Raw genomic sequence first — 14,468 nt, forward strand, 5'->3', positions numbered from 1 at the left:
ACCTACGAATAGACCATAATGCCCTACGGCCTTTCGCAGCAGCAGCCTTACAGTGACTAGTGGTTTTGAGATCACTGCTAAATATGACTCCTAAATCTTTATAGTTTCTTACTTTGGGCAGCACGAATCCACCTATTGTGTAGTGGTGTAGTGTTGAACTGACAATATTAAAGACCTATAGCCTTACACTAACATCAAAGGGAAAGAGTAAATAAATGATTTGGTTTGCATTAGTTTTCTAGGGAGATATTGAATGCTGCATATTGTACAGGTGTTCTCGACATGCGCCAAAATCAAATGAGACGTTGACGTTATTTTCAAATTATGACGGCTAGGCTGTAAAACATGGTTAGTAGGAGGCGTCTAACTGTATCTGGCGATCACAAGCCCGAAGTAAGATGTGCTGACCTTCAACAAACTTCTCAGGAACAGTCATGTTGGTACAAACCCACTGTTTATCATGCTGCCATCGTGATATTCCTAGAGTTCTTTGCCTTCGGATTGCTAACCACCCCAATGATCTCGGTATACTCCAGTTATGTTACCATTTATACGTTTTAGGTTTTAGATGAGACATTTCCCAAACATACCTTTCTGATGAATGGTATCATTCACGGAGTAAAGGGAATATTATCCTTCCTTAGCGCACCATTTCTGGGTGCTCTCTCAGATATGTTTGGACGAAAGCCTTTCCTACTTCTAACAGTAACCTTCTCTTGTTCTCCAATACCACTGATGAAAATCAGTCATTGGTGGTATTTTACAATGATCAGTATATCAGGTATTTTCGCAGTGACATTTTCATTTGCTTTGGCATATGTCGCTGATATCACATCAGAAGAAGATAGAAGCTGGGGATATGGACTAGTAAGTTCGGATATGAAAATATGACTGGTAACTTTTCCACACCGAAGTTAATTGTCCAAAAATTAGGTTTTCTGTTCCTTCACAAATACCACACCAATTTTAAGGTTTTTTAGTCTGTAAAACTTCATTTCTTGACGAAACAGGTAATGGACTAAAAGTTTCGATAGTTAATTGTGTTCTGACTAAGGTTTTTGGTAGCTAACACTTTTGCCCTGCCTCTTTGGTTTATGTAGTTTGAACTGTTTTTTTCTCAATCAGTAGCGTTATTTGACATGTTCGATGTTAGCCTTAATTACCCAACTGAAATATGGGTCAATAAGATATAAAAGACAGATTTCCCATGCTCTTATAATTGATCGCCTAAAGTATAGCATTCCAGTGTACTACCTTCGTGCGTTTATTATTAGTATTTAGTTTATACACTAACCAGTGATGCGAACACTGCAAATAACTTACTGTAGTCTGTGGTGGATTATTTCGTGTATTAGTTTATTGTTTCAAACCATCTTTGGACTGACATGCCGGTTTATATTGGTGTCAATTTCTGCGATTGCTGTGCCAACTATGCAGAAAGAATGAACCCAATGAGCCCTCTATTTGCTTACATTTTGTGTGGCACTGGTTGTCTGTTTGCAGCTTCACTATTTATTTCACATAATCGATCACTTAAATTTAAACTTATTATTAGTATTTTCTGTATTCGACCTCAATGAGTTGGACGTCAATCATTAATCGATTTTCAGTACTGCAGGATGTTGCCCAAATGTCTTAATAAAACAGAGTTCAATCAATCTTTTTGAACATCTTCATATTGTCCATTCAAAAACTTTTCGAAGGAGTTCCTATTTACTTCCTTAATGTCGCGCGGTAAGGGGGCATCCTGTGTGTAAATTGAGTTATCAGATTCAAAGTTTTTATCTAGTATAATTGACAAACCGTAATTCAAAACGAGTCGTTCAGGTGGATTCCATAACTTAAGAGATCATGTGACCCTGAGAGCGTAACTCAGTTGCTGGAGTCTATACATATCCATTTGATGTTGCTTCGATGTCTCGTACATTGGATTTGTGAATCAAGAGCCCTATCATTTTGTTCTCGAAGACCCATCGTGTGATTGGAATTTCTAGGCGGCTCAACAGTTTAATGTTCTTTATGGGTTTGTATGGCAACCTTATGGCAGTAGAATCTAGTCTCACCCATCTGGAAAATCAAGCGCTAAGAGTCGAGTGATACTAATCCGTCAACAGTTGATTTTATTTTACTAGAACTCTGTTATAAATCGCTCTTTTCTTACGGTTATGACCCAGCTATTCCTATTGCTTAGTATTCTCGGACACCGATTCACTCGACAAGTCCCCAAATCAAAACATGGTTGAACAGGAAGCGATTATATTCCAAATAACAAGGTTAGATGGAAGTAAGAAGCACGTCAGAAGCACAATGGAGAAAACGTCAGTATATTTATAGTTTTTACATGAGAAGATTCTAGAGTATTCTCTAACTGTCGACTAGTGCTGATTGGATAAGAATTAGCCAATCAGCGTGCACCAAGGCAATCATGCATTGAGCATGCTTCAATCCGGTCTATGTCCCGCTAACAAACTCCAAAACAGCTGGTATTATGAATGGTGTTTTGTCACTTAGCATACCTACGTTGCCAACGATTGAAGTTCGAGGTTGAGGTTTGTCGGCGACTCGACGATGTCAAACATTTTCCTTCAATAGGAGTCAGCGTTAGTTATATAGACTGAAATGTCTAGTTCGAGCTTTAAGGCACTCTTTAGAATGCCTTGTCTCACCCATTCTCAAACACAAAATGACGTTTTCATCAAAAAATTAACTGGATTGTCTACAGGAAGTGTGACAGTAATATTTCATTATTCCAAAATCAGTCATTCAGCTGCAACATAGGACCCCTCAAATACCCTGATACGGCCGAGAGTGGGGAAAGCCCGCCCTCCCTCTCTAAATCCTCTCACATGGCCACGCGTGTATAGCCTCTGCCAGGGAAGTCCTGTTTATTGCCTTCTCGCACAACGAGTGTTGTTTACGAAATTGAGAAGACGAAAAGCGAATGTCCGGCGCTTTAACCGGGCCGGTGGACACGGTGAGTCCACCTAGTGCAGTTGGAAAGCCCTGATTGTAAACCAATGGTGTACATGTGCCCCAGTATCCTGAAGGAACAAATGGTGTCTGAACCAATTGTTGGCCACCAGCTTCCATGGGACTGAATCTGCTTATGATGCTCCACTGCCTTGTGGATCAGACCTCTAGGTCGAAGGCTCCGGGTGTGGCCACCTAAGAAAACCGTCTGCTTCGGTTTGGGCACCCGGGCAGTATCACAGCCCTCACACATATCAAATGAGATCTGTGTGGCACATATGTATTTGGTGCCTCCTTGTACCAATATCTGTGTTAAAATAGATAATAAATAAATAAAAACGTAGGACCAGGCACATATATGTATCGGTCCAAGTTGCCACACCTCATTAGCACAACAAGATGAACACTGAATTCATATAAGTTACTTCACTGGTGGTAATATCTAAAAGAAACATTGTGTATAAGGATGTAGTACAAGAAGAAAGACTTGGTAGAAAGGAAGATATAAAGTAATTTTAATTTCACAGTTTAAGGGAAGACAAAGAGTGTATGCACCGACTTAATTCCAGTTTCTTTTATTGGTCTGAAAAGTTGTCTTGTGTTTCCTACAGCCGCTGCCTTTTCAATCTCTTTTATTTCGTTGCCCATCACTGCTCACGGTCGTTCCTTAGGCTTTTGGTTAACCTAAATCAGATTTCCTCTCGTTCTTCATCGTGTTGAGAGCCCGGTCGGATGAGTTTACGAGAATCTATCAGTGCTATAAACTTAGCAGAAATCCATTGGTTTTTCGTAACCTTTTGGTTTAAATCACTGTTAGACATCACAGCTGTTCGTATATCTTTCCATGTAACATCTTGGTCAGCTTCGTTTGCAGAACTACCTAAGTGTGACGTCAGTTTTTCCTGGAATCTACTTTTAGCTTTCTTGTCACTAAGTTCAATTCTAATGGGTTTTCTTAGTGTGATTTTTCTGCATCCACTGAGGCACAAGCAAATGCGTGGTCGTATTAGAGCATGACCGGAGTTCAAACAGGTATTATAGAACGAGTAACAGTCTTCTATCGGGCCTCTCCAACGATCACTGATGACAATATGGTCTATTTGAGTCCATCGTTGGTTTGATGTAGTGGGTCGCCATGCTAGGTGATGTCTCTCCTTATGCTTAAAATTAGTGTTTGCTAAAAGTAAACGATTATCTGAGCACAGATGCAGAAGACGATCACCATTATCTGTTCACTGTGCCGGAATACCAAAAATATCAATTTAAATATCTTTCTGTTTACTTTATCCTACCTATCACCTGCTGCATGTACTATTTCTGAGCGCTTAGTTTTATAAGGAAGTAAAAGTCATCTTTCACTTCATCCGGGCTGCAGTCAGTGGGAGCGTAGTTAGAAACGACGAAAAGGCAACATGTTTCCCTATCCTTCCGAGTTCTTACCTAGCCGTTTATTCGAACAGCGTATAGGCGATTGTTACCATAGATCCATTCAAAGGGTGATTGTTAGCGGGACATAGGCTGGATTAAAACATGCTCAATGCATGATTGCTTTGTTGCACTCTGATTGGCTAATTCTTATCCAATCAGCACTAGTCGATAGTTGGCAGGGTCTGGTCGGCGACCGTTCTTATCTAAGATAAAACCAAGGTATTTGATCGAATGCATGAAGAAGATACATTTTTCCTCACGTAGTAGGAAACAGAGAGTTTATAACAGTGATTTTTATGCCCTCATACTTAGTGTTATGTCTACACCCGCCAGTTCACGGGAACTTGCCATCGGGTCGCCAAATACACGGAGGGTGTATCTCGTTGGCTCTCCGTTTGGGCTAAGTGAGGTCGAATGAATGACCACATTGGAATCTTATGTGTGTGTGTTTCGGAGATACAGCATACACCAATCGTACGCGATTCAAGGGTCTTAGCCAGGAAGGCCCGCTTGCCGATTTGAAATGGAGTGCGTACGTTGAAGGCTCCGATGTGTAGTTTGAAGCAAGGTTTTAGTAGACCTGGGACAGTATTTCGCCCCACACCTGAGAAGGAAGTTTTAAGTTTAAATTCGAGGTAGGAGGAATAGTAGGAATTGAAAAGGGAGACTAATTAGGAATTATTGATTTATTTGAACACATAAATATTGGTACAAAGAGAAACCAAATACATATACGCCACACAAGTCACTTGATGTGTGTGTGGTCTATGATACTGCCCAGGTACCCAAATCAAAGCAGGCGGCTTTCTTAGGGGGCCACACCCGGAACTTTAGACCTAAAGGTCTGATCCACAAGGCAGTAGAGCAAAATAGGCAGGTGCAGTCACATGGTAACCGGTGACCAATAATTGGTTCATACGGCATTTGTTCCTTCAGGATCCTGGTACCCATGTACACCATTGGTTTACAACCAGGGTTTCCAATTCCTGGTTGCCCACGCTGTAGAAAGGCTCTCTTAGAGGTACCTGAAAAGGAACTTGTGTTGGAGGTGGTCTTTGTGATCTGAGAACGTGACCTCAGTGCCCAAGGGACAACTGCTTGAAGTTGGTCACTGTTATAATCTCTTTCTTCTTACGATGATGACCCAGCTATTCCTATTGCTTAGTATTCTCGGACACCGATTCACTCGACAAGTCCCCAAATCAGAACACGGTTGAACAGGAAAGAGGTTATATTCCAAATAGCAAGTCAAAAGCCAGTAGGAAGCACAATAGAGAAAACGTCAGTATATTTATAGTTTTTACATGAGAAGATTCTAGAGTATTCTCCAACTATCGACTAGTGCTAATTGGATAAGAATTAGCCAATCAGAGTGCACCAAGGCAATCATGCATTGAGCATGTTTTAATCCAGCCTATGTCCCGCTAACAGTCACACACGACCGTTTTGTGAGTAATTTTCGTGTTTGCTCCGTAGTTGTTGAGACCTTACCTCCTGAGACGGATATCTGTGGAATGGGGCGAGTTGTGCATTCTTAGGGTCGACCTTTTCTAACCCCATCCCTGCTTGTGGTAAGGCAGCATCGCTGTTGTGCTGGTTGTCTGAAGGAAACAACTTACTGCCACCACACCTCTGTACATTCAGCAGTACGACTTCGCCCTTGGACCTTGCGTTTGCTGCTTTTATTCTCACCGTTCTTCAACCGACCCGTCTGACATGGTAGGACCTTGAGGAACGATAGTTCCAGCCAGTATAGCTCTATTGGTTCATCACGATAGGTCGACCACCACGTCAAGCGATTGTCGCATCCGTTTACATGTCTTATGTTGTTGTGTTATAAATATACCAGTTCTGTGTGGAATGCTGGTCGTTATCGTACTGCACATCATGCAGAACTTGAGAGACTCAGTTGCTTAGGTCTGGTTGGATTTCACCCAAGTGGTGAAAACCTAACATTATTCTATTTTTTACGACCTAATTAGGTCAGTTTCGCGCTACCTCTGAAGCATAGCCTCTCCGAGTCTAGGATATTCTACAGCTCAGTGTGCAGTTGTAGTTGTCTCAAATGAATTGCTAGCATTATGTGACGATACGCACATATGTCACTGAAGTCAAGCAGTTCATATGTTGAGCTACTGGAGACCATCAGTCACTTGGTTGTGTCATCTTAAACTCTTCCCAGATTATCTAGTAGCCATAAATTTTCATTGATTTTTAGACCAAGGACTATTAGCTAGTTTTGGGACTAAATAATTGTCAGTTAATAATAACTCAGCATGAGACACTGGATGTGATTATAAGGACGTATCAATGTAGTAACTTGAAACATCATCAGGTATTCACAATTGATTGATCACTGGGCGGTGATCAATCTCATGCTTGTCTAGTCCCTATTAGTGCAGATCGAATGCTATCGATCATGTTGCAATGTGGCCACCAGTCTAGGTGACTCGACACTGCGGGCACTATGTATTGAGATTAGATGGTGGTTGGAGGTAGTCAACAGGAAACCCTGGACCCGGGTTTCGTGCTACTTGGCACTCGTCAGCAAGGTGTACCTGTAATCTTGAGGGAACTGGTGCTCCCTGGCGGATTCGATCTCGTGTCACCCAGCTTCACAGTCAGAGACGTTACCACTGAGCTATCCGAGCCGTGACTAACCTCCTGTAGGACTGAGATGTAATCACAATTGATTGATCACTGGGCGGTGATCAATCTCATGCTTGTCTAGTCCCTATTAGTGCAGATCGAATGCTATCGATCATGTTGCAATGTGGCCACCAGTCTAGGTGACTCGACACTGCGGGCACTATGTATTGAGATTAGATGGTGGTATTGCTTAGATTAGAAAACAGTCATTATCCCATCGTCATTTTTTATGTTCTTCATAAACAGTAGGATGAGTTTGAATTGTCGTTCTTTTCATTCTGGTTATGAATAAGCAGCTTTCCTGTATTTCATAAAACCACTATTATTTTGTGTAGCCCATTTAATAAGTTCGCAGTTATTCTAAGCTATTTTATCAATAGATCTAAGTAATAATGACATAGAGTCATGTTATTTATAAGACCCTGCCCAGGGAGTCAGTGACACAGCAGTATTCGCTCAGGTCCCTTATTTCAGACCAGGCATTCAGTCTAAACAACTTAAGATCTGGCACAATGTGTACTAGCACAAGCGAGATGGGATTAGCATGATATATAGCAAAGACTTTGGATTTATGGTGGTTCTCATCCATATGAAAAAAAACTAAACATGAATATACTCTGAAAAGAAGCAAATCCCTAGATTGAGAATTCTGATGGGATAATAAAACCAAAAGATAATAAATTACATATCATCTACGCTGCAACCGATTATGTACCATGTCATCCAACGTTTTCAACCACTATCTGCCGAATCCCAAACAAAAGGTCTGCACATACTGACACAGCCCAAACTAACATTCTATAACTCTACGATTTGATGTCATGTCTCGGTCTGGTCTCCTCTAACTTTCACCCTACTCCGTCCCTAACGATTATCGCACGTTGAGGTCGTTGATGGCTAAGCATGTATAAAATTTGTCCCAATTACCTTTGTCAGTGAATGCTTATGTCCTCATCAACTCACCATCTTTATCTAGTGCTCTACTTTTGATTCAAGCACCACCCCACCATAGATGAATAACCTTCAATAGACATCTACAATCAACTACTGGTAAATCGCGTATATGTTTCAAAACCATAGACGAACACAAACAACTGTCTAGTGTACTTGGTCGTCATCAAGAAATTGGTATGTCCGCGTATAACACAACTGGCCAGGGTTTCCATAGGTTTTGGGGTTTTTTTTAAGTATGTCGAGATATTTCCAGGTTGAGAATCATTGGTGCACCAGACTATTATCCTCATTATGAAACTAAGCTCTAAAAAATCACTACTGAAGCAGCTTTTCGATTTAGAGGGGAAGAAACCTATTCCAAACACTCAAGCGTTGTTACTCTGGGGATTAAAAAAACAGCATTTTTCTTGTCTCCAAATCGGACTCTGTGGTCCCCATGCATTCTCCAAGCCGATAAGTAAGTCTCATAGTACGTGATCGACTTCCGAAAATTTAGGTGAAGTATCGTTACTAAAAGTATATCCATAACGAACGTAGACATCCATGAGGAACATTATTCTAATCCAGCTAAAAGTTGACCATAAGCTCTGACTCGACTAGTAGTATTCAAATGAAGAGTTCCGAGTCTGTGTATGTACGTCTATGCTTGTGCTCTAAATCCCGCTGACGGGCGTGGATTCGGTCGACAAATTCTTGACCAGTAATAAAACCTTATGATTCTCTTATGTTTATTGTTCTAAAGCTCTATTTAAGAGTCAAATAACTGTAGGAGCTAATATTTTATAAATTATGATGGTGAAATCAGTTCAACTAAGGTTTTCCCTAGAGGATTTCTGTTATTTCTTGTAAACTGAGACAATAAGCGATTCTGGCTGTCAAATGAGATTTTATCCAGCTCTTAAACTCTAGTAAGTACTCCAACTATTATTTTAGTGACAGTCCTGGTGCACCGTTCTTAAAGATCCTGGGATCTACCGGTCAATTTTTGGTGCCCATACTCGCTTAAAAGTGTGGTGACTTATGTCAACCCATCATTTCTGTTATATCCTGTTGAAGATTAAGTTACGGATAAATTCTGAGAACTAACAATGGAGTAATATTATATATTATATATATTATAAATAAATAAATAAATAAATATATATATATATATATATATATATATATATATATATATATATAATCGAGAAGGCAGTAAGCAGGATTTCCCTGGCAGTGGTTGTACGCACGTGGCCATGTGACAGCATTTCGAGAGGGACGGCTGACTTTCCCCACTCTCGACCGCATCAGGACATTCGAAGTCATTTATTAAACACTTGTTTAGTTTTCTCTACTATCAAATCAATTTTTTATTTTCAATGTATTCACAACTATATAATTATATAGATATAAACATTCTTTTTTTCCTCTCTTTAACAAAGGTTTCAGCTACATTTGCCGCCAGTCTTGTCAGTTCACCTGCAATTGGAGCTTATCTTGGTCGTGTATATAGTGAAGAATTAGTTGTTGCACTAGCTACTGCTATTGCATTTTTGGACATTTGTTTTATACTTGCTTGTGTACCTGAATCTTTATCGGAAAAAGTACGTATTGGTCATTTGTGCTCTGTAACTACATTGGGTGGACCAGTTGGTAAATTCTCATGGGGTAAAGCTGATCCTTTTGCGGTAAGATTATATTCTGTTTATTATGCTTTAGTACTTCTGTTATTATTATTATTATTATTTATTATCGTTATTTCACAACCTTATATGGAGTCTTTTTTTGGCAGAGATCCTAATAAAAATGGTCTCAAAACCTGTTTCCATTTCTGTTATTATTCGTTAACAAGGTATAGCTGCGCGTTTATTAAAGTGTATTCAGATTGTGTGTTTACAAACTATAGGATTTAGTGTCAAAATTTGATGCTAAAATGGTATGGAGCAAAGTAGGATTTCCTTCCGATCAACTATCACTACCTTACATAATCGTACTATATTAATCGTATTTATTCATGTTTATAACTGGATGAGATTTCATCGAATGAATTTTTTTCTGTTTTCCATTGGGAATTTCTTGTGAACAAGTTGTTTACCAGTACCGTTAGTGGTATGTTGGCGGTTCTCATTTCTTGGATGTCCACACTATAGAAAGATACTTCTGGTTATGGTACTTGAGGAACACACAGAATTAGTAGTGATCTTGGCGACCTGTAAGCATAATTAGAGTGTTTAAGAGATAAATGTTTGAAGTCAGTTACACACGGCTTTTTGTGGTTAGTGCTTGTTATGTGTTAGCTTCGCACTTTGAAAGTTTTACCCCAGCAGATGGAAATCTGTAAGGGTAAAGTGAAGTTTGCTTTCCTTATGACCAACCTTGTCTAACTCACTCCTTCCGTTGTGAGAAGGCAGCATCACTGCACATATTGATTGTATGAGGGAAATATCTTGGTGCCATCAAATCCCTGTACAGTCAACGGTTCAAATATTTATTCCCCTAGACCTTGAGTTGCTGCCATTCCATGTTAAATATTGAATTCATAATGTATATAATGTTTGTTGTTAAATGAATACTGTATGATCTAATTCAATATAAATTGTAGTGACGTAATAGTTCACAAAACACTACGTTTTTACCCAAGTTCAAATATATATTGCCCCCACGTACATCACTCTGGCCTGCGTCAACAGCTGAACTAAGGATAAGGAGTGAAGTAGCCGAACGCGTTGACAACTTCACTTACCTTGGAAGTCTGATCAGCCCTAATGGGTTGATGTCTGACGAAATCTTGTTTGGCTTTTGTCAACTTCACCTATGGCGAAGGCGAGATATCCGTCTATCAATTAAGGGACGGGTATACTACGTGGCAGTTTGTTCTGTTTTATTTTACGGCTGCAAAACGTGGTCATTAATTGTAGAAGATACTTGTAAGCTACTAGTATTTGACCACAGATGTCTTAGAAATATTGCTCGCATCTGCTGGGATCACCGGGTAAGTAATAGTGATGTTAGACACAGGGTATTAGGGAATGATGGTAAATCAGTTGATGAGGTTATGAATCTTCATCGAATGAAATGGTTGGGTCACGTGTTACGTATGCCTGAACACCGATTATCACGACGTGCAATGCTAACCGGTGTTGGGGATGGTTGGAAGAAAGTTAGGGTTGGCCAAACCAAAGCATGGCATCAATCCTTGAAGTCACTAACTTCCAATCTGAGCCTTGTTGGTAGGTGCAGACTACTTGGTTGGTGTTCGCGTGACTATCGTAACCAATGGTTAGACACGCGAACTTAGTAAATAAGTAACATTTTAAAAATAATATAATCCTATAATTTCATTCATTAGAAAGAAGTTGAAATAATTCCACATAGTGAATTTTCATTTCAACACTATCATTTACTATACAGATAAGTTTATAATCAAATCAAATTAGTATTTCACTGTATAATGAAAAGAAAATCACTCGGAAATTAAAATAACAATTATATAATGATAATGAGAAATGATCAAATGCAAATAGATCGTAGATGAGAAGTATAATAAAAGAAATAAAAAAATGATAATTGTCCACTTGATAAATACTGAAATAGACGAAACAAAAGGTGATGAAGAAAAGAGTAAGCCATTTTAAAATCATCGTAGAATAAAAGGATTCACTTAGTCATTTCATTTTTTGAACATACACACCCAAATGCCCTGGTACGGCCGAGAGTGGGGAGAATCCTCTCTCCCTCTCGAAATGCTCTCACATGGCCATTCGTATATAATCTCTGCCAGGGAAGTCCTACTCACTACATTCTCGCACGAGTGTTGTTTACAAAACTGAGAGAACGAAAAGCGAATGTCCGGCATCGGCTTTAACCGGGTTGGTGGACGCGGAGAGTCCACCTAGTGCAGTTGGAAAGCCCTGATTCCGAACCAATGGTGCACATGGGCTCCAGTATCCTGAATGAACAAATGGTGTCTGAACCAATTATTAGCCACCGGCTTCCATGGGACTGAATCTGCTTATGATGCTCCACTACCTTGTGGATCAGACCTTAAGGTCGGAGGCTCCGGGTGTGGCCGCCTAAGATAACCGCCTGCTTCGATTTGAGCACCCGGGCAGTATCACAGCCCTCACACATATCGAATGGAATTTGTGTGGCACATATGTATTTGGTGCCCCTTTGTATCAATATTTATGTGATCAAATAAATAATTAATAAATAAATTCTCAAAACTTCAGCTTTGAACAGCTTTCATATTCTACTTGGATCAAATTGATAACTTTGAAAGTTACTACTTCTGTTGAACGGAGCGCGGAGGCAGAAACTACATGATCATAATTGACGAGATGTTCCATCATCAAAAACACGTTTAGGTAGAGTATAAAATAAATTGATTCGTCCACCAGATACTTGATTATAAGCTGATGATATTTCCCGGTTACCCCAACTAAAGTATATAAAATGAGGTTCGAACCTAGAACTTAGTGGTTGAAAATCGAACACCTTAACAAATTTAGCTACCACTTTATGTAGCCAACACAATGAACCTGTCCCACAAAATTAAGTAAACTGTTAGGTACGTATTGAGTTAACACAGAGTGGCAGATTATCGGCTCAGCAGTCAAGAAAGGCGAGAGAAAACAATACTAAAAAGAAGTATAAAGACACTTGTATTTTTTCTCTCTGGTTAAAACAAATCAATACACCCATATGCATATATATATATTAACTAGCACTGGATTTATTGATCTTTATGCGTAAACACGAAATCCATTAATTGGACAATGACATGTGAATAATATGTATCTTGGACATAAAGCAAAAAAAGGACTAAACGTACACATATGTGTAACTGTACCTATATATATATATATATATATATATATATATATATATATATGTGTGCTATACAGATTGACTTCTCTCAAGGTGATTCACTATTCTTTTTCAACAAATGACTAATATACATTCAATATTTAACTAAATTGACCAATTCATACATATTTCATCACCTTCAAACGAGTCTCTGTCATAGTTCTTATTTTGTAACAATTGTAAACTATGATTTAGTAGTATCATAAAGGGTTTTGTGGAGATTGTCGTAGTTGAATTCATAAGTCATTTGAAGCTAGATCACCATGAAAAACCTGGAAGCACTGGAAGGCCGTTTTGTCCTATTGTGGGACTCCTCAGCACGGCGCATTCACGACCCCGCCTCCCGGGATTCGAACCCAGGACCCATCAGTCTCGCGCGCCAGCGCTTAATCACTAGACCACTGAGCTGGTATCCAACAATGTTAATGTCTAACTTCAACCAATCCATGAACTTCAGCGACACATCCATTATTACTTTCTATCACATTTTCTGGTAATTTAATTAGTATACCATTATATATATTATTATTATTTTAACACATAGATATTGGTACAAGGAGGCACCAAATACATATGCGCCACACAAATCTCATTCGATATGTATGAGGGCTGTGATACTGCCCGGGTGCCGAAACCGAAGCAGGTGGTTATCTTAGGGGGCCACTCCCCGAGCCTTCGACCTGAAGGTTTGATCCACAAGGCAGTGGAGCATCGTAAGGAGATACATTCCCATGGAAGCCGGTGACTAACAATTGGTTCAGACACCATTTGTTCATTCAGGATACTGGAGCCCATGTGCACCATTGGTTTGGAATCCGGTTAAAGCGCCGGACATTCGCTTTTCGTCCTCTCATTTTCGTAAACAACACCCCCGCCACGAGAAGGCAGTGAGTAGGACTTCCCTGGCAGAGATTATATACGCGTGGCCATTTGAGAGCATTTCGAGAAAGTGAGAAGCGCCTCCGTATTATACTATTAAAGCTCTCAAGCTCTAGGAAAAGATAAGAACTAAATATTATCTATCTTAAGAGGATTGATTTTTACTGAACTTGTTTTCAACAGTTACAAAATGAACATCATTTCACTGACAGTTGAATAGTATCATCCAACTGTTGTTTTTTTATTTTGATGAAGTTTTATTGTCTAAGCTGGATGGTTTAGTCGTAGAGTATTCATCGTTCTTCTGAACAATATCATCATCATTAGTAGCAGCACAAACTTCAGATAGTAGTGTCGATGTCATCAATCGTTAAGCTTTATGTATTATAGCTTAGAAGGATGAGTTTTTCCGTTATTATTATTATTGTTGTTGTTGTTATTGTGTCAAAATGCACAAATAAACTTTTTTAATATGAACAATGTGAACACTCAAACTCGGATTCGTTTGTTTTGACATAAAGTTCACATTAGTTTAAAGCATGAACTAATATCATTTAAATAATTATTCTACAGTTTCATTATTATTATTATTATTATTATTATTATTATTTTCTTCCTCCCTCCCTCCCTTCCTTCCTCCCTCTCCCTCTTTCTCTCTCTCTTAGATATTACAATAAATTAAAGTCAAATGATTGATACATTAATATTCATGTTTAATTGACTTAATTTTCAAAATTCTC

The 14,468-nt window shown here is 39.2% G+C and overlaps 1 protein-coding gene across 2 annotated transcripts in view; it reads left to right on the forward strand.

Annotated features, from left to right (window-relative positions):
- The first annotated feature begins 286 nt into the window (after positions 1–286).
- The window catches only part of HIAT1_1 (Hippocampus abundant transcript 1 protein), a 55,371-nt gene continuing 41,189 nt past the window's right edge, over positions 287–14,468 (forward strand). For both annotated transcript variants that reach the window (XM_051216638.1, XM_051216637.1), the window contains exons 1-4: positions 287–393; positions 427–525; positions 562–867; positions 9,423–9,668. In XM_051216638.1, coding sequence (XP_051065227.1) covers positions 346–393; positions 427–525; positions 562–867; positions 9,423–9,668 — 699 coding nt within the window. In that variant the 5' untranslated portion in view covers positions 287–345. The remainder of the gene's footprint in view (positions 394–426; positions 526–561; positions 868–9,422; positions 9,669–14,468) is intronic.

The sequence above is a fragment of the Schistosoma haematobium genome, chromosome 6 (assembly GCF_000699445.3).
Source record: "Schistosoma haematobium chromosome 6, whole genome shotgun sequence".
In the NCBI taxonomy this organism is placed as follows: Eukaryota; Metazoa; Platyhelminthes; class Trematoda; order Strigeidida; family Schistosomatidae; genus Schistosoma; species Schistosoma haematobium.